Raw genomic sequence first — 21564 nt, forward strand, 5'->3', positions numbered from 1 at the left:
TGCTTAATTTTTAATTGAAGAAAAGTAGACATAAGTAGCCAGCTAGTGAAAAATAACATGCCACAGTGGATTGGTTTTTATCCTGGCCTCCAACGTTGTATGAGTCACCCAGCCACTACTGATGTAAACCATTGAAATTGTGTTACATCCCTTGTTTTATGTTATGTGGCAGATATGAACTGTCCAGAAGATGTACATATGACCTCCTGAATTTTATAGCATCCATTTACAATTATATATATAGATGGGCTGGTCAGTTTTATTTTTGTGCCAGGACGTATTTCTTGAATGTAGTAGTCTCAGGTTACAGAACAGAAATTCACTTCATGGAACTATTTTTATTTTCTCTACTTGCCACCATTTCAGAGTTTGTGTATATTCTCTAGTGGTTTTCCAAGATAATATTTTTTTGCAGCATGTTAATAGCATATAGCTACAACCCAAACACTAGATCACTAGATTTTACCAAAAACAAGTGTAGTTTATCACATGATTATTAACGTGTTTATCATTCAAGATATCCAAAAACTAAACATACCGATGATATACTACCTTTGTAAAAACATAAAAGGTCTATGTTTAATTCTTTGTAATGGTAAGGTCGTTGCAGGAAAAATATTCAAATTTAATGCAGACAAAATAATATTTCATGGATTTTCACTGTTGTTAAACTCTGGATAGGGTCACTTTTTGACCCTGAGGACAACAGGAAGGTTAAACACCAGGAACACTACGGAGTAGTGCACTACTGCAGTACCGTTACTCCAGTTGCTCTAAGTTCCATCTGGATGAGATCAGCATATTACAGTATAACTGTCATACATTACATTGTAATTGTCTTGAGGCATTTATAACTGTGAAAAAAACAGAATTCACACTCAACCAAGTGCTTTTATTTTGATGCAAATACATTGGATTTTATTTTTTTATTTTTTCTTTACAAAACCATTGTTGAAACATTTGTGCACTCTAAATCCCAAACACAGGTTTCTTTGAAATGATTTTGCACCCAATATAATTTGCAAAGTTTGGCATTTACAACAGCAATAAAAAATTCTCAGAGGAAAAAAAAAAACAAGAAAAAGATAAAATTATCTGAATTCTGTACAAACTGTTCAGAAGTTTGTAATAAAATGTTAATGGATATGCGCAAATGTTAGATTTTTCATGCCTTACTGCAAAAACAAAATAAGTAAACAACTTCACTTATACAAGCTATGGTACTTTGGTTTAGTCCAGCAGAAGAGCTTCCATTTATGCATTGGGCTCATCTTTACAGAGGATTATTTAAAATTTTGAAGTAGTTTGCCATAGCAATTATGTTACCCTTTCATACAATTGTACATATCATTTATTTGAAAATAATTTAGTGATTTTACCACAAGATCCATATGCAGTTTTATAAAGTGAAATGTTTTCATGAAGCCATTTGAGTCGATTCTAAAACACAACCGCCTTTGTAGAAAACCGTTTTGTTGTCCCTAGTTTAAAAGGCACTGTTTGTCAATAAGGGATGTACGAGTTGCGCGTTTAGAATGTAAAGCAATGACCTGTTATTTTTATCACTGCAAAATGTTAGTATACACAAAAAACCTTGTACTGCTGCTTCTGTTATGTGAAGCATACCTTGTATGCTACTGAGTGTGTTTGTGTCATGGCAACTTTGTGGTAACAGAATGTACAATTATAGTCCTGTAAAAGCAATATGCAAGAACTTTATACATGCTTTAAAAAAGAAAAAAAAAATTGAAATGCACAAACCCTTCATTGTTTGGGGGGAAAAAAGCCCCTGCTGTAAATACTGTCCTGTATATTTAAGCAGCTCAAGTAACCACGAGTTAGCTGGTAGCATAGTTGTCGGGAGTCTTAATGCAGTGTGAAAATAATCTGAAAGCTACCTGGGCTCTTTGGTTGTGTAAAGCTCAGTGGACTATTTAAGGTCAGTAGAACAGTTCAGCAGTAGGTCACATTCTGGTAACTGAGGACTCCCATGGAGTTGACAGGCCAATGTTTACCCAAGACCATGGCCAGTTAAAGTCAAGTTTTAAATGCTAGTTTTTTTTTTCCTTCCTAAAACTTGTCAATACTCAAGGCCTATAAAAAAACTAAAATACAATTCAGACTTCTTCAGACAACCTTCAACAGTTCTGCACAGACACGTCGGATAGCAGAACTGACATAAGGCTAATAAAACACACACCTTCAGAGATTCACCGGAGAAAAAGCAATCTTTCTGAACACCAAATATCTTTTCAACAGCCATCACAACACAAGTCATCAAGAAAATATGTACAATGCAGAGCCACCCAGAACAGGTGTCAAATTGTTGCTTTCAATATATTCCTTCCATTACAATAAAAGCATTGTGCTCAACAGAGCAATACTGTATTCTGGCAATACAAATACCATGCAATGTTTGAACTGATACTCTTGTTTACTATTGATAACTAAATTTGCCAAACTTTTGTGCTTAGCCATGCATCGAAGAAGAAACATTGCAAATGATCCTGAAATTAAATCTTGGTGAGCCCTTCCTGCATTACAAGTCACAAAAATATTGAAACTCACATAAGGAAGCAGGAAACTACCAGATCAAACACTATTTTGAGACACAAGTATACAGAGCTGAGAATACTGTAAATACAGTTCCCAACCACTTTTGGCCTTCACTTGAAAAGTAAAGTCTAATTAAAGTTTTGGAAATTTCCAAGGAGACTGGACACACCTACGGCACATAAACTATGAAACAGAGTATCAAAGCACTCCATCGTGTGTCACACCATTCATACCCCATTTTAAACTTACATTGCTTTATCAATACATAACTCCTATCGTGATCCCACAATCCAGTCTTGACTGCACAACTGTCAATATTAGTGACCCACAATGAAATCTAACAATGTAACAAGTAGCATCCAACATTGTCCCAGATAAGACAACCATTAAAAAGCACATTGTGAATTCTATAAGCAGCTCAACAGAGGCTAGTAATAAACTAGGGCTAAAAAGAGAACAGCTCATTATTTAAACAAAGGGCACTTATTTCTTAAATCCTGCTTCCATATGCATACTTTCCCTTGCACCGTAACGGAAACGACTGCTACCGAGGGATGCTTGCACTCGGCACACATGCACACAGTTTACCCACACTGTGCAGCAGACTGTTCCAGCGAGCTGGCTTTAAATATTATAGGCTGCTATAAAGTAGGTTGAAAGCCAATTTGCTTCGCATAAAACCACATTTGAAGTAGGGTGGTGGTTGCTTTTGACCAAACTCCATTAAATGTCACTTAAATAAGTTACATTTGTATAAAGTAAGGACTGCTCTCTTATGTTCATATAACAAACAAAAACAAAACCCTTACACAGTTGTGTCCATCTCATTGTGCCTAACAGAAGCTATAATTAATTTAAATGGGATTAAAAAACTAAGGAATACGGATGGCCAGATGCATCACACTGAATTGCTACGTTATCTTCATACAGCCCACAGTAGCTTACAAACAGGCAGAAAAACCTATACAATCAGACTTCACTATGGAATTCAACATCTCACCATTTAGCTCAAGAATTTCACCGATTTCTACAGAGCATAAACATCATGTAATGCATTACAGAGCTTCTACATTCATGTGCTACTTTTCATCTGCACAAATGATAACTTCATATGAGGGCATGTATTCACAAAGCACAAACCCCCATTTTCTTCACAGCAAGGAAATGTTCTACCACAACACTGAACAATTTTAGAGTGCAAGGTGTAACGGCAAAAACAATACACTTCTAATCACCCTGAACCCTGAGACGTAAATGCGTCCCAATATATATGGAAAACATTCATTGAAGCATGGCAAAAAAAGAGCATACAAGATTTAAAGAGGAGCTGCTAGGAGAGGGAAGAGGTAGGCGGAGAGAATGCACACCTGGAAATGATGCAAAATACCTGGAACTATTGATCTACCAGAATGCCGTGTTAGTAACACAGAGGTTCAAAGTTATCCCTAACTTTGGGGGGGGGGGGGCGTGTTCCCAGTCTCAAAAGACTCTTTCATGCCTGATGAGTATTGCAAAAAAGGCTCAGGATATACCCGAGTCAATATGAGAATCACTGCCGTGATTTAAATGGGAAAGAAACAAGGAAATGTGCAGGTTACACTGTAGATGTACAGTGTTTGTAATCATCTTCATATGCTAGCATGGCTAATTTGGATACAATGTTCATTCCAGAATTTCATGTTCAGTGTAGAGCAGGAGCATCTCACGGTCACACATGCTCAGGTGTGTTGTGTGTGTGGTCTGACCCCCCCAGCGCAAAGAGGCGGCTGGAACAAAGAGACAGGAAGCAAGGCCATGCAAAGAAGCCAGCTCTGAGAGGAAGGCTGATCCCAAGAACAGCAGAACAAGCAGCGTCTTGATCGACAATACATTTATTGGAGCGCCGCCCTGCCGGTTGCAACACCGCCACAGTAACAGCCCCCACCCCGCAGCAACCTCAACACTTCTCTCCCTCCACGGGGGACATGGCGATGTACGAGCCATTCTTGTGCTGGTCCAGGCAGTCGTCGTCTGGCTTGTCATTTACTTGCGAGTAGCTTGTTTCTTCCTTTGCAGTTGTCTGTAAACAGAGAAAGACGCAACAAAATCTTTATTTTTATTTTTATTTTTTAGCAATCCTGGTTTTGAAAGTTCATTTAAAAGAAAGACTAATTCCCTGGCTTGCTACGAGTATAAAGGCAGAAAATACTGTAAGGCTTTGTTCACCTTATAAACTTGGAAAAAACATTTTAACTTCCTAAAATTTGTGTGTTAGAACTATGCTCAATCAAATAAATATACAAGTGTCATTATTTTGCACTAATAAAATTAACAGCACTGCTACCAATGGGAAAGCCAAAGGATGGATGACTGTTGGAAATAGAGGATCAATAATAGCACAGGAAAATATGAGGCACTAGCTTATCATTCAGTTTTAGAACATACAAAATAAATGCTAGACGAGAATAAGAAGAAAAGCAAAGTCTATGAGATAGACTAATATGTAATCTATCACATAACCTCATACTACAGTTTCATGAGCTAAAGTGAATCACCCTTTAATTTGGACGAGATTCAGTCAGAAACCGAAGGTGTGCACAGTGATTGGTGCATTACAGAGATTTGTGAGTAAACATGCAGTGTGCGTGTAAGCATTGCAGTGAGGAGCAGGTGGAATGCTGTGCAAACAGAGGGAATCCTAACAGAAACTCATCTGGCCAAAGAAGTACAGTCTGAGGACAGATTCCATGCAGACAGCCAGACGACCGCTCTGGTGACTCCCACCTTCTTTTGTCGGGACTTGATGATGAGGATGATGAAAACGATCAGGAGGAGGGAGCCCAAGCCAACAATCAGGAGGGGGAAGTTGGAGACCAGCATCACCATTAATAACAGTTTCTTCATCTTCGCTGCTGACGCATCGTCAATCACCACTGTCTGCATGGGGTAAGGAAATGTGTCACAGCCAAGCTCCGCCCACAGCTAATCAGCTCAAAGTAACTGACCCATGACACAACCCCTGATATGCCACTATAAGAGGGCAATCAGAACAGGGACCAAAGTGTTTAGAAACAAGAAATTACCTTGTTATCCAATACTGCATTTTTATACTACATGTTATATATTAGTGAATATGTCAGTTCCAAAGTTAGTGTAAGGTCCGAGAAGTAGGCTTCTTACCTCATTTACATACACAATTGGAAAGATAGTCTCAGTTAATTTCTTGGTTATGCTGAAAAAATGAAAAGCATGAAACCATAAGATCAAGGCTTTCTTCACCAAAAAAAAAACTGACAATATTAAAATGCAAAATGTAATGTATTATCACAGGGAATCAATTCAATGGCCTCAGGAACAGAAATGAATGATACGAAAGTAGTAATAGGTTTAATTATTTTATAAGACGGGTCCTAAACATACGGTGGAACATATTTTACCTGACTGCGAATGGTGCTAGAGGAGATATATACTCACGGGAAGCCAGAGATTCTGTTCACTAGAATATTTATCTGCGCCCTTTTGGATGCTCGGATAGGGATCCCGAGGGTCTGTAAATTTAAGGGAATCACAAATCAGCCCCACAATTATCTTCTGATGAAGCATATTTCACCAGAGGGCTAACAAATGGTTTACCATCACCTCATCATAGTCCTTTATTTACTAAAAATGTGGATCAGGTCCAAAATATAAAGGGTAGGGGGTTCTCACTGTAAATGATTTTTTCAACAGTGTGTTGAAACAGGGAAATATAAAAGTAAATTGTGTTGAAAAAAAGAAATATAGAATGTCTTGTCCTGACACATCTGCTTTTTTTTTTTTTTTTTTTTTACAAAAGCACACTAGATGACGCTACTGAGCATTTTCTCAAACTGCCATCCAAACCGTGCGTGTATTCTCTGGGGGGAACGAAAGTAAAATTCCAAGAATTATGAAATTAGTAAAGGCTTAATACTGATGTCTTTGATCTGGTAACACTCAATACCATTCTATTTTCTGAAATATATATATATATTTATAATGGAACTGAGGATAATCTTTTTCATGAATGCCATTTGCTTGCTGTATGTGCGTCTTGTGTTGTATATAAGCATCTTTTTCCTTGTATATATGCAAACATTTTCATGCACTGAAGCACTGAACAGCGGAGAGACTCCAGACACACTGTCCAGCAAAGCCTCTGCATGTCTCTTCTCCTCACAGGCGAGCAGTACACGTAACTCACTCCGTACCGGATTAATGTCGAGGAATGTTTCATGGTCCTCCTGGTTTGGCGACAGGCCTGCCACTCCGTTTATGTACTTATCCTCTCCGTGGTAGAAATGTGGAAATGAGACCACAACTGGAGCGCCTGTGGTGAAGAGATGATTTGCGGTAATTTGTGGCCCAACTAGAAAACCCTGAGGCAACTGAAACGGCATGTGACCAGCGCTTTGACCTCACGATACCTTTATAGCTCGAGTCACAAGTCATCGCAGAGCATAAGAAACCAGATGGGAAAGCTAAGCGCATTGTTCTCGGGCCACATCCCACGCAACTGTGCGAAGGTTCAGCCGTCATGTCCGTAAGGGGGAGCGGTGATTCGATCTGCACCACAAGCCTGGCTTTAACCTTGAACGTTCCCACAATGAGAGCACAGTGTTCTGATCCATATTTTTAAAAGAATTCTCTGTTGCATCTCCTGAGGCGTGACTGTTCTGGGTCCTGGTCCGACACTTCCTCCAATTGTCTGGCCCCTTGCACGCACAAGACGACACACCACCTGTACAGGCAATGGCAGGAGCAGGAGAACTTTGTCCCATTGTTACAATAACAGGACAGTCTTCAGGATGCAGGACCCAAAACCTGAGTGCAGGTGTTGGTGTGAAGCAGGAGCCCCATAATAAATCAGCAAATTAAACTGTTTGCCCGCAACCGCACAATCTCTCGTTCCCACACAAAAATGAATCTGATAATAAACAGAATGAACAACAGACTGTAATCCTGCCATCTGATCAAGCATCTTCAGGTGAAACCAAATTGTGACAATCGATGATTCTCGGACATGCAAAATGCCTGCAGTGACCATCTTCAGGCACTGCTGAGATATAATTATATTACATGTTGTGCAGCTGCCTGCTAAAGAAATAGCTTCCAGGCTACAATAAAATAATCAGTTACTATATCCATCTCTCTATGACAGAACATATACTTTGGGTAACCTGGTACATGCTAATTTGTGGCAGCAGTAACATGAGCCGTACAGTCCCACACAAGCTTGTCAAATAAATATGGAATACTGGAGGTCTATGGGAAGTTACAGACAGCTTCATGGTAGAAACACGATAGCACGGCTATAAAAATGTGTTCCGTTTCCTGACCTTGATAACAAGACATGACAAGACATTATAACAACGCAGGAGCGTTTTCTCTGCAGAAAAGGGCGTGATGGTGCTGGATCCGACCAGCTGTGGCTCAAAGCAGATGCGGATTGAGAAAGATATCAAACCCATTATCGTTACTTTTTTTTTTTGCTTGGTCTGGCTAGCCAGATCCAAGGTCTGTCTAATCAGCATGAGACCAATAGAAAGGCAGCACTTGGCTACTCCCCGTCTACAGGAGTAGCTTGGGCGGGTGCAATATTCGGGAACCAGAAACACCCCCACAGCAGCTTCAATTTTGAGGTCATTGTGGAGGGCAAACTGTGTTATTGGGACATGCTGTAACAGCGAGACGAAATGGCAGTAGATCAGAGGTAACCACTTTCCATCTGTTGTGTTTGGCAACAGTGGTCTGTGTGAATGCTGCGCTCTCTTGGTCTTGTGAACATGGGCCATTTGGGAAAATTCACAGAGTTCCAGAACAAAGGGTCACCTGCACTTTCCTCACTTAAGTACCCTGCTGGGACCATGGATGTCGGCAGTTTCAGCCAACTGACTGCAATTAGCAGCTTTTGGGTTTATGGAGGAAATTGGCTACAACGCCTCATAGGCGAGAAGTTGTGCGTGCACGCACCCGTGCACACATTAATTATTGTGGCTACGCTGATGAGCCATTAATCCGTCCACTACAAAGAATAGCAGCAATAAATCACGAGACGAGAAATGTTCCAGGCGAGCACTGTGATCAGGTGACTGGAATTACAGCAGCCCCCTGTCCCAGCGGTCAGACCAAGTCAGGTGGTGTGAGGAGACTGAGGACAAACACTGCTGAATAGCATGTAGGGAGTGGAGAAAGGGAGACTGTCTTTGGGCAGAGAGGGGGACAGACGACCCGCTGTATTGATTTGGGATTTAGGAACGCCAGGTGCACCCCTTCTTTTACCCGAATACTTTCAGTAAACTCGTAGCGGAATAACATGCAACATGTACGCAATGTCAGACCTGGGGAGAGGATGCAGCTGGCCCTCACCTTTTCGGCACATGCTGACGTCGAGCACGCCCGTGCCCAAGCACTGACCGGGGGGCACGCAGAACCCGGCGTTGGCTGGGTTCTCCTCTTGGCTGGCCAGAACGTCTCTCGGGGGGGCGAAGCGGTAGGCAGGGATTCCTTTGATCTCAACGTCCTTCACAAACTTCATGTAGATGGACCTAATCGGGAACAGAGAAGGAAGTCAAACACCCTTCCACACATAAACATTACTCAGTAATACAGGTACATCAGATACGTCTGATACCAATGTGTAGAAGAGACACTGGAAGTGAAAATGGACGACACAATGTGGACATCGATTTAGCTTCACTACCACGATAATATTCTACAGGTCAGCTGTCAAGTTCATCTGTAGCTACTTGATCTTCAAAATAGCCCCTGGATTGAAGACAAACCAGTATATGGAAGATAACAATTTAGATATAAAATATTGCCTTATCTACATGACCACAGATTAAAATCCGGAAAATACAGTTTGCTGTAACAAAGTTTTTTGTCCTGATAAGATTCAATGGTGTTCACTCACAATGGCATTAGCAAGCACATTATTTCTTATTTAGTAAACAATGGGTCTAGGCACACATGTAAAGGCTTGAGAGTGTTGCCCTGTTAAGGCCACGGGGGAATATGTTTTTATAGTCCGTGCCATCATAATTCATTTGAAATTTCCTTTTCCTAATTGGATTAAGTTAGCAGAAAGGTACGCTTTAGTCACGACAATACAGACGACCGTCCTGACCTATGACTAAGTAGGTGAAAGGGTTTTTGAAAACAACCACATGCTCCTTGACTGTGTTCCAAACAATGTGGAAATGACTATCATGCCTGTCCAGCAGATTCTTTCCATTTTGCAAAGGGGGTGGAAGTTCATCCCAGTTCCAGTTTTAGGTCAAGGTTCCCACCAGAAATAGACTTCGCAGAATCAAAACAAATTTATATTTAATGTGGGTGAAATGGCATATCAAAAAAGACATAAGGAGTACTTGTTATCAGTACATACCCATGAACTTCCGTCTTCCGCAAGCATGCTCAGAAAAGAGAAGTGAGATCTTAAATCAACGTCAGCATGACAGTCAACAAACAGAGGAGATGGAGAGTCTTAACTCCAGGAGCTTTACTAGCTCAACATGCTAAAGTGTTGTTATGATTATGATAGTTGAATGATTAAGCTGCAATTATTTGAAGCATGCTATTCCAGACCTGCCAACCTTAGGAAAATATTTTGAGTACCACAATAGTCAGTGTAACGCTTAGTTCACATGCTTTCGCACATACCACTTTGCTTTGCACACACAAGCCTTTCTTCATAATTCTAGTTTTGACTGTTGAAGTGATCAGGCAAAATTGTATAATTTGACCTGATTCTAAAATATCACTAGCACTGCACTGGGCTATATTATGATATACTTGCAAGTCAAACATTTGAGTACACCTGCTTAAAACAATTTTTTTCATGATTAATATTTCATTATATGATGTGTGCGCTTATACAAACAGATAACCATAGTAATAAGTAAATTGCATTCAATTATTTAATAAAAATGGAAATAATTTATTTTGTATATTGTAACATGTTTTCATTTTTAAGTGTTTCCAGAAACTTACGTTGTAATGTAAAAAAAAAAAAAACCGCTGTAAAACACTGTCAATTATGAATAAAACCAAGTTTCTGTTCATAATTTCCATTTTTATTTAATAAATAATTGAATCAGCTTATATAGGCACACATCATATAGGGCTAATGAAAAAAGAAGTATTGGACTGAAAAATTATCTAGGAATGTAGGCCTTTGTAACTAGAGGTTTAGCTAAATTATTACCTGAAGCTCCTTGGTGGCTTGATGACAAAATCACAATTGCACAATGTGCAAAATGCATGGTGCGGAAGTTTTGAGGGGCGGAGGCACGGCCATTGATCCTGATATTTTGCGAGTAACTTTTCGGGGGCATGGACTCGCTTCTTTTTAGTAGATCTGCTGCTCTCTCTCTTATGCCATATTATGAAGGCTCTCCTTGTTAGTATCCTCGTCATCTGACGTCATGATTATTTTCCAACTGCAAGGCTGGTCGGGTGACCGGCTGCAATAATAGTAATTATTTGCTACGTTAGCAGTCTATAGTCAAACACCTTTGCAATGGTCACTTTGCTCCAACAGAGCGTGCGCGATTCAAAGTTTCTACAGGGAGTTTCCGTAGCGTTTGAGTTACTGCAGCTAAATTACTACATCAGTTATTCACACGTCTCGTAACGAGGCTAGATCGTATGCGAGCTACTACTACGGCTAACTATATACACAAATTTATCTCATTAGAATATACCTCTTGAAATGCATCATCTCGTAAAGTTACCGAACATGTTTTAACGCTTTATGTTAACATTACGGTCACATTTTTGTGCTTGATTATTACTCCCCACTTCCCATTTTACCTCAGCCATACAGCGTTACGCCTCGGTGGATAATAAAGTACCGCTGCGCATCAGTGTATGTTCAGTGGGTCGGAGAGGGGTTACAGAACCACAAGCACAAGGTCGTAGCATCTGGTTCAATCCGAGGGATGTAGTTTAAATACCGAATAAATGTACGGTATTGTTTTCCGTAATTCAATTACAATAATATATATACACATTTCTTTTTTGCGTAGTTTCAGCCGGCATTTTGTACCTGCGTATTTTGACCAAGAATTGCGTGGTTGGTACACAAAATGCGTGCAGGTCGGCAGGTCTGCTATTCAAACTGGGAGAAGAAACCTGGTTAATCCCTGAAATACCATCTCATTTCAATAATAGGCTCTCAACTTTATGTTAGGCCTGCAGTTGTGAAGAGCGGTGTGCTTTGGGTAATACCATGGAGGGACAACCTCAGTTCTGAGGGTAGTCCTCACCATTAACAAGACTATACTGCAATCACAGCCAACACCCAACTCAAAAATGAAGATCTGTGAACTTTGAATTATCCTCTTCCCTTGATGGATCCACAGCTGTGATGAGATCAGCTCCACAACACAAAGCAGCCCAACACCAATTTTCTTTGATCCTGTACAATACATCTCTTTATGAGTACAGAGATAATTTGGACTAACCAACAGCCCCTTCCTTAAACTATATTACCTAGTCCTATACAACCAGACATTTGGAAAATATATTAATGTACGAAGGTGACTCCTTTATAAAACATGTGTATCTCAGGCGTCTATTAAAAAGAACGGGTAAAAAAATAGGGAGGTGGCTACTGGCTAGTGTTTGTTTTAAAACACAGTTTTATCTCCTCACAAACACAATTGCATGCGACTGGTCTTGGGATCCAAAGTGTGAAAATGCCTCCCATGGCCAATACTCATAATTCTTTCCACAAAGAACAAAAGGTGCAGGAAGTTCAGAGCTGTAAGTGGTCATTCTGTATTTCAGGATAAACTACGTCCAACATCGGAGAGAGACAACATCACACGCTATCCAGTTCACAGTGAGGATAAACAGAAGTTTGAAAGCAACATTTTAAGACTGTTTCCATAGACACAGTGTAGACCTAAATTATTTCTCAGTGGTCTCCCAACTGTTGTGCTGTATAAATAAATTACCCTACAATTGTTTTGTGGATTTTGTGAAATTAGTCTTCGATTTAAGAAAAAGCAGCCAGGTACTTTGTCTCACGCAGGAATGTAAAGACCCAGCAAAGCCATGCTGAGAACTCCATATCTGTGAGACCAGCTCCATAACTCCCAAACAGCACACCTTAATCCCTGTCATTCTGTAGAGACCTGCACCTGACCTCCAACAATGTCTAGATTGAGACTGACTTCCACAGCCAATCAGAGTTCACTGCGCATGGGGGTGGGGGGGGAGTGTCATGAGAAACGCCACTAAAGATTTTTGTGGGGTGGCAGACCTGCAGAGGTCTGGGGTGAAGACGTAGAGCTGCTCGTCTTTGGCCACGAGAGGGTGGAACCCGCTTCCATCGGTGCCGTTGATCATGTTGCTCTCGTTGGATGCCCACCACGAGATTTCTCTACAGCAGGAGATGATGAAAACATGCAAGATGATCCATTAAATCCACATCAAACTCATCTACACATGCCACCTGGCCACAGAAAAGAAAGCCCATTCATGACTAAAATGCCAGTTGCAGGTGTGTTATTCCTGAGTTGGGGAGCACAAGAAAGTCATTTCTTTCCAGTGTGACTTAGTCATCTTTAAATACTGCACAAAATATTGGTAGACACATAATAACATATTTATTAATGGTAACTACCAAACCGGATAAAAAGATTTCACAAGATGTTGAAGCGCTTTCCTGGAGAATTCATTCCACAGTTCCTCAGGTTTAGCCAATACTTAAAATACATTTATTTACAGTTTGAATGCATCAAATTTTCTACCAAACTGTTACAGAACATAGTGTGTGTCAATGTGTCTGTAGAACTTTTGTTTCTACATCTTCTCAATGACTGTGATCTGAAGACAGAAGAATGATTGCATCGCAATAATTTCATCTGTTCCCTGCCTTCACCACCCATATTTGTGCATTACAGAGCAGGGTGCCCTCAGTACCTTTCGCCTTTCCACGTGTGTATTTTGGCATAGTCCATGTAGTTCTCTTCCCCCGTGTGGAGGACAAATTCACCAGCACTGGTCCCATTTTTCTGCAAAAAAGACATCACCCACACACGAACACCTTCATTTCCCTAAGTAAGGACCAAGGTCATTATTGACAGAACCAATCAAACTTAAAACAAAATAACACCACGGTGAGACATAGCAAGTGCCATATTGTGTTTAATCCCATTCAAAAATCTAATTTTTAAGAAGTGACTGGACAACTTGGCTCAATGTGTTGAAATACTCCACAGTCAATCTTATCAGACATATTGGTGTGACTGATTTAAGAGAAATGCTTAGATCTTAGATTAACATGTGTGTAGTAAGAAACTCCCCCTTCAGGTGAATTCTTATAAACACAGCATTTTATAACCTCTGCTACACTCCCTCTTTAAACCAATGTGTGGGTCCTGGAAAAAGGAATCATTTAAAAACTATGTGCATGAAAGAAGCGGTCTGACAAAAGAGGAAAAAAATAGGTGTTGGGATGTGCCTTATGTCCTGCATACTGGAGATTGTGAAAACTGGTGTATTGAGGCAATCTCCTCAGTAATGTTACTGTCAAGTACATCGTATTCCAGTATGATGGGATTATTTCATCAAGAAGGATTAGAGATTTAAAAAGCATTAGACAATAATTAACACAGAACTGGTTTCTCCATTCAGTGCAGATAGAGGCTGCTTGGTGACTAGGCCAAATACAGACAGTTATTTAATTGGCCTACCTTGTACATTAAGCCAAAGTACTCCTCAACCTCAGGCTTCATTTTGTGCATAGAAGTGAGAAGTGGGTCTTTGAAGCCCCACAGTATCTCTTCGACAGGGCGCGTCATGAATATTCCTACATTTATGGATTTCATCCACATTGACACCATGGTGCCCATCCAGAAGCTTCCCTTCACCTTGTTCATCACCGCCTACCATGAGAGGGAGGGACAAGCATGAAAGACAGAAGACAAAAAGCATGGGAGTGAACAGGAACAGCAGTTAGCAGAGGTCCTGTGTTTCTCTCAACGTGACAATCAAGAACGTTTCTTAACAGCTAACGAGCTTCTATGAGCAGGTCATTCCAACTGCTCTTTCCTACGGGTCAGCAGAACGGACCAGTTTTCAGTTGGACTCTGGTGCCATGGAGGTCAACCCACTCTGCGTGTTGGCCCTTTCCCACGCCCATGCTCCGTCCCGCATTACTCACCAGGGCGGGGATGTTGATGGTCGTCACAAGGTCGACTTCAGGGTCACCCACCGACTGCTCCGGCAGGAACACAAAACTCTTGGGAGTGAAGGCAGAGACCTTTGTCCCATTGTCCACGAAGCTCACGTTCTCCCTCGGCCTGTATTCCCTGTTAAAGGCAAGGGAGGGCACCTTCAGCAGTCCAAAAATACCCCCAGCCTTGCACCTGCCCAGTGGTTTACAATTTGTACAGGGCTGGGCAGCGAACCATATTGCTCCTTTTCTACAGCTGCTCGAGAACAATTTCTCAATACTTCATAGAGTGAAAATGATTCTGGAAAGAAAATTTTCTGCATAATCAACTTTGTAGTATGTTGTCCGTAATCCATATTGTGGTACAAATGAAATGGTATATACGCTTGTGTTGCACATATAAAATTATTGATGCTAAAAACTAGCAAAAGCCAACTGAATCTACAATCTCCCATAATGCAGTTTGGTTCTTGCATTTATTACAATGAGGCAGTTGTGAAAGGTAAATAATGTATCACTGTTCATCTGTGTAAAATTTCACTAAATGTTTACGATGAAGTAAACTTGCTCAATAAATATTCGACAATTGATCGCATGCCATGCATGATAAGCCCCTCAAAACTCAAATTGCTTACATAACACCAAGAAAAGCATATACAGGTATCTATAAAACATGTTTTAATTGTATTGTTGCATAAATCTTGAATTTAATAAAACCTTAAGCGGCATTTAGGTCATTCCAACGCACAGCATTAATTATTTTGTTTGGTAAGAGTGTAGTTGGATTGCTCAATATGAGCAACCATACAACAGGCACTGAATTTGTAGACCTAGAATAGGGTCAGGATGTTCTCAGTTTACCTGCTGAATGTTAAAATGCTGAATGTAATGCTACTTGTCCTCATCATGGACTTTGAAATTTGCTTTGGGATCTTCCTGAATTAATCCATTGAACTTTTTATGCAATTCCCTTCAAATGCGCAGGAATACTAAGCTTAGTAAAACTACAGAACAGTTGTGCGAGTCACTACAAAACAGTGGTGCAAGTCACTACAGAACATTAGTCTATTAAAAACTTTGGAAATACGCTTGACTCTGGCATTAGGTCAAATCATTCAACATACTAATCATGAGCAATGGCTGTAAACTAAGCTCAAAACCTCACATTTTCATATAATTACCCAATAAATTACAGACAAACTCATTTATAAAAATCTGAATCAACAGGGTCAATCAACTAGTCTTGTAACCTAAAGGTTTAATCCCTGGGACACTGCCCTTGAGTTGTATAAGTCACTCTGGATAAGTGCATCTGCTAAATGCCTGTAATGAAATAAAAGGCATAGCTCAGAAATCAGAAGATGCATTTTAGCAGAAGATTTTCAGCATTTTATGTTGGCATAAGCAGATCAGCATGTCATTTACTGTTCAAATAAGATCTACCCACTATCATTACCTTTATCTAGATTAAAGCCAAGTGAGCATGCTCAAAGCCAAGTGTGACAATGCGTCAAGCAGTTAAAATCAAATGTAGTCATTAGCAGTAGGCCCTACATCCTCATTTGCAATGACTTAACATTTAAACATTACATTAAAACCCCTATACTGTAATGTTACCCCTTGCTGAGACAAAACCCCCTTAAAGATATTTTCTTCACAAAAAACTCATTAACCACTGTGATTCCACCCACAAAATTTGCAGATGAGAGGGAAAAGACTGAGGTCTTACATGTGCTACCCTCCTCATTGAGGTCAATAACAGGAACACTTCTAGAAGGTACTAATAAAATCTAGAAACAAGATGAACTGTGTGGAAGAGGGTCACGATAACTTAAAGGTGGACCCTTGATTGTTTCTAAGTGAATTTAGTTTGTGTATTAACTAACCACGAGGAACACATTTTGTAACCCATTTTGTAATACAGGGCACAGGGCTTAGTCAAAAGGAGAAAATGGGTAAATAAAGAATATTTGTTTTGAGGGGTTCCAGAGGGTCCCAACCTAAATGGAATTAACATCTGGAAGTGGAATATGGCTGGGAAAAAAAGATGAACACAATGTTCCAATTTGAAGAGATTTGGTGCCATTTGGAAAGGTTTTTGGAGATTTGGGCCTGCCTCTGGGAAAATGCACGTCAAATTTTGCTTCGTCAACTTTTTTCCTGATGTTGTTGTGTATGATTGGAAAAATAAATCTGGTTTTGGCCAGAATTAGAAGTACATATAATCACTAAAATACAAAATGATTTTTTGGATTTCTTTGTTGTTTTTCAGAATAAATATGTCCTGTATGTTTACGGAGTGAGACTCCCATAGGATCAGGGGATTTGTTCATTTTGGTAAACAAATAAAAATTAAAAAAAAAAAAACTTGCTAACTTGCTTGCAATCTAATAACTGGCAAGAAAACTATTGCTTTTACAGCTGTATACTCTTTGTGGGAAACTAATTTATATTGCTGAAAACCATTCTCATATCATTTCACATGCAAACCCCGCATAATATCATTTCATGACTAGGGATGGGTATCGTTCATATTTTCATGATACCCCTGCTAAAACAACACTTCACTCAAACCTGAACCAGTAGTCTAGAATGGCCAAAGGATGAAATTAAAGAACGTCTTTTTTATTGCAAAGGCATGTCCCATTATTTGAATGCTTCTGGGTAAAATATAGCCCCACTTTAGACTCTTTTGCCTTCGGCATTGTCACTTTAGCTAAACTTTAGCTAGCTTGCTAACGAGTCGACCAAGCGAGTGTAGGTTAGTACAGATGGTGCCAAAATTAAGCACCAAAATCTGCATTGCAATTAGGTACAATAGGTAATGTTACAGTTGTATGGGGACCGGTGCCTGCTACTGGGTTTTGGTACCAGACCCTATTCATGACTCAGACAGCTACATGACTCCAAGGAAGGCCCTAAAACCTCAGGCTACTATTGCAGGCTTCAGCCCTTTGTTCTGCAGGGCTACAGCAACAATGTTTATACATGCAGGCCAGCCATTAAAAGTACTAATATCAAAATTAGGACAAGAAAAAATATTGGCTCTCTTAGATCACACAAATTAAACAAGGTGTATTCCTTATCAATGCTACCCACTGTTTCCCAAAAAATTTCAAGTGACATCTGAAGAGAATGTGGTCATTCACACTCTGTCACATCAAAGTGTCAAATAACAAAAATTGCCTCATGGAAGAAATTGTTTAAATGAATGTTTTGATCTAGCATTGTAATACATAAAAAAGCAATTTATTTAGGCATTTCTGGCAACCTGGCCTTTTTGTATGTTGAAAACGCTTTTTTCTTCAGATCTACAAAATGACAACAGGAAAACAGTTGATTCCACAGTGGGCCAGTGGCTGTTTTAGCTGCCCTACCTGTAAGTGTACGGCCCAACTTGCTCAACGGTAGCTTTGCCCCCAGACACGAAATCATCTGGGTTGGTGACGTTGAAGAAGAAGTACTGCATGTATATTGGAGCAGGAGGGTTCTTCCATGACTCAAATACCCGGCTTCCTTCTGTCAAAGTTACCTCCTGAGGACAAAGGGGAGACAAAACCTTTTTATGTACAATCTTTTATGCAGTGAAAAGGTCATAACCTATAACCCGTAACTAACAGGCAACAGGCTTGAATGGTAGATTTCTGCAAGGTACTTCACCTAAACTGGTTCACTGAACATCTAGCATTACACCTGCACAACTTGTAAACGGGCAGTTAATATGGCAGGGAATTTAAAATAAAAAGAAAAAAAATGTATCTTTAGTGAATAAAAAAATTGCAACCTACGTTCAGAAGATTGCAGTTCAATAGACATGCCATTTAGACCTGAGCAAAGTATCATTTGTTTTTATGCAATTATTAAATAAAATTGTTATGCATCTTCTGGTGTGCTGTCTTTGCCAAAAGTTTAAGAGAACTTGCACAATTGCAAAAGGATATTTTAACAGTGTGTGGCATAGTGGTCTCAGGCCAAACTGGTCCCAGACAAAGCCAAAATCAGAGACTACAACAAATATATGATGGTCAATGGGAAAAAACAGAAGACTTGGTCAACTGCAGCAACTTCTGAACGACAGGGCCAAGCAAATATTTTAAATTCCTCATAGCTCCTAATACATCTATTATTTTATGGCATTTGAATGTTCATGTTTTAGCTGAGACTCTAAGCCAGGTTTTCCAAGAACACTCACAGAATACATGTCTCAGTCGTGTGACCGCTGAGCATTCTGCCCTCCCCCCATTAGAAATTCTAACAAGCTCAATGCCACCAAGTGCATTCCAGAGTTGAGAACAGAGTCACTGTGCTTGTTAATCATTGCTGGCCTTCTGCATTAATCACCATCAATGCCTGTAATTAACCCCTTAATCTCCTTTTTAGACCACAATGGCATACTAACAGATTTAAACACAAGGTTTGACTTGCCTACTAGCTTGTCACACTCACATACTAGGGATGTCCATCCATACAATATATGCTGTTTAATATAGATGATTAATGTGCTGTATATCAGATTCCACACGTTTAATTTGATTTTATTTCTCATCTTTGAGTTCAAAGACAGGCCAACCAGAGTGCCTGTAAATTGTGAGTAGAGTTTTGGCAACAGCGCTTTATCAAGAGCGACTTACACAACTCTCACAACAATCCCTATTTTACATAGCATTTACATTCCATCCATATACAGCTGGATATAAATTGAAGCAGTGCAGGTTAGGTGCCTTGCTCAAGGGTACAATGGCAGTGTCCTACCCGGGAATATTACATGTGATTTTTAACTACAAAATATTTTCCAGCACAGACTAAGTTTAATATCGAGTGTAATCTTATTCACAAAGCAGTAGCTAACTAGCTAGCTATCGTAATGAGTTTATGTTAGTTTGCAACATTATGACACAGTCATGCTACCTAGCAAGTTTTTTTCTTTTTTTGGAGTACATCGGTGGGAAAGCTGTGAAAGGACAAATGCATCCTTCTTCGAATTGGTACACAGGGGAACGCTACAAAACTGCTCTTCGTCGCTGCCATTGTTTTCGTGGTAGTTAATATGACCGGAAATTAGAGACCCCTACATCCGGTTTACACACTCGGAAATGTGAAATAGGCCTATGGGGACCAAGAAAAACACCTGTGACTCTGTCAAGCCTTGCATGAAGTTCCTGCCTGCGCTGCACTGTATGAGTGAATGCCATTGATGGCAACCGTGTTCTCAGCTGAAACAATCACGTGAATTCTGAGAACTCCGCCCCCCCTCCCCCCCATTAGTGACTCCAATGACCTCACACCCCCCTCTCCCCATTAGTGACTCTAATGACCTCAATGGCACCAAGTGCATTCCAGAGCTAAGAACAGAGTCACAGTGCTTGTTAATCGTTGCTGTTCTGGATTAATGACCATCAATGCCAGTAAAAAAGAGAGCAAATAAACAAAACAAGAGAAGGGTGGGGCGGTCTGGGCATATGCTCATATTTGCAGATATTTTCTCACCAAATCCCACTCAGCTGCGGCTGCATATGTGGTGAGATAAGGCAAATGGCAAATTTAGAAGCAAATTTAACCATACAGATATTTTGGCACTGACCTGTGTTGGTCCATCAAGTCAAGTCGCCAATACTACCCCACAGCTCAGCATGATTGGAAGAATAATCACTGGAAGACAACGGCTTTTCATTCATCAGCCAACTTTCTATTTCTAAGCTGCCTTCACAACGACATGAAAAAGCTTGTGCCAAAGCAGTCCGTGAATCTTGACATAGTTGAGAAGCTTTGGCACTGTAGACACAAAGGCACGCAGTCAGAAGCCATCAAATAACGCAACAGCAAGACCGAAGGTGTAATTGCAAAACTTGCAGCAGCAGCCCGCTGAAATATTTTGGGAGATTACAGCTCCTGACTGTGGCCAGCACCCCCAATGTAGTGCCCACCACCAGCACCCCCAATGTAGTGCCCACCCCACCCCCACCCCCAACACCCCCTGTGACACACATCAGTACTCTCGCAGGAGCAGACACTTCAACATAAACTAATATGTAACAGCACCGATATGTAAGCATGTACGCCAGTAAGCCTGTGGGGAAAGCAGTTTTAACACACAGAGGTTTAATTATTCTCCAACAGCAATGTACGTTAACTCTGTTTCTGTATAGAGGAAGTGCTCAAGTCTTGCTGGCATAGAACAGTCCAAGCATATCATAATGAATAAAAATTACTTGACTCCTGGTTGAGTTATTAAAATCAGTGAATGCAAACACACACACACACACACACACAAAACGGAAAGAGGTACAGCCTTCTCAGCTTCAACAGAAAATGGAGAGGAAGGGGAGTTTATTTAGCATTTAGTGTCTAACAACAATCAGAAGTTTTTTTCTCTTTCTGCAGTTGTCTTCACTGACAAATCGCATGCCTATTGAACTTACAAATTAAAGGTTTGACTATTAAGTGAAAGGCTGATACAGAGTAAGAAATTATTCTCTTGTATTTGATGAACAGGGTCCATTAAGAGAGCTCCAGTTGGGCTCTGTTTTATAAGAGATATTCCAAGGAAACCTCAATATCAACAGCAGTCTTACATTTAGTAGGGACATAACTTTTTTGTCACAAACAAAGTGCTCACAAATGTTATCTCCACTGTCAATGCATCTAGGGGTAACGGGCACCAAGCACTGTGACCGAATTAAACAAATAGACAAAAGGAGGCTAAGCAAACATTTCAAAATTTAAATTGGGGCAACTCTTCTGGAGATAAAGTCCAAAGATCAAATTTATTCAAGACGCTCGATATCCAATGAGATGAACATTGGTTTGCCTGGCAAGCCACC

The 21564-nt window shown here is 40.2% G+C and overlaps 1 protein-coding gene across 3 annotated transcripts in view; it reads right to left on the reverse strand.

Annotated features, from left to right (window-relative positions):
- Positions 1-871: 871 nt before the first annotated feature.
- Positions 872-21564, reverse strand: part of LOC135240132 (lysosome membrane protein 2-like) — a 28347-nt gene continuing 7654 nt past the window's right edge. For all 3 annotated transcript variants that reach the window (XM_064309432.1, XM_064309431.1, XM_064309430.1), the window contains exons 3-13: positions 18121-18278; positions 14732-14879; positions 14262-14453; positions 13489-13580; positions 12827-12946; positions 8923-9101; positions 6765-6883; positions 6010-6083; positions 5716-5767; positions 5320-5472; positions 872-4615 (exon numbers count right to left, since the gene is read on the reverse strand). In XM_064309432.1, the coding sequence (XP_064165502.1) occupies positions 4493-4615; positions 5320-5472; positions 5716-5767; positions 6010-6083; positions 6765-6883; positions 8923-9101; positions 12827-12946; positions 13489-13580; positions 14262-14453; positions 14732-14879; positions 18121-18278 (1410 nt within the window). In that variant the 3' untranslated portion in view covers positions 872-4492. The remainder of the gene's footprint in view (positions 4616-5319; positions 5473-5715; positions 5768-6009; positions 6084-6764; positions 6884-8922; positions 9102-12826; positions 12947-13488; positions 13581-14261; positions 14454-14731; positions 14880-18120; positions 18279-21564) is intronic.

The sequence above is a fragment of the Anguilla rostrata genome, chromosome 14 (genome assembly GCF_018555375.3).
Source record: "Anguilla rostrata isolate EN2019 chromosome 14, ASM1855537v3, whole genome shotgun sequence".
NCBI lineage: Eukaryota > Metazoa > Chordata > Actinopteri > Anguilliformes > Anguillidae > Anguilla > Anguilla rostrata.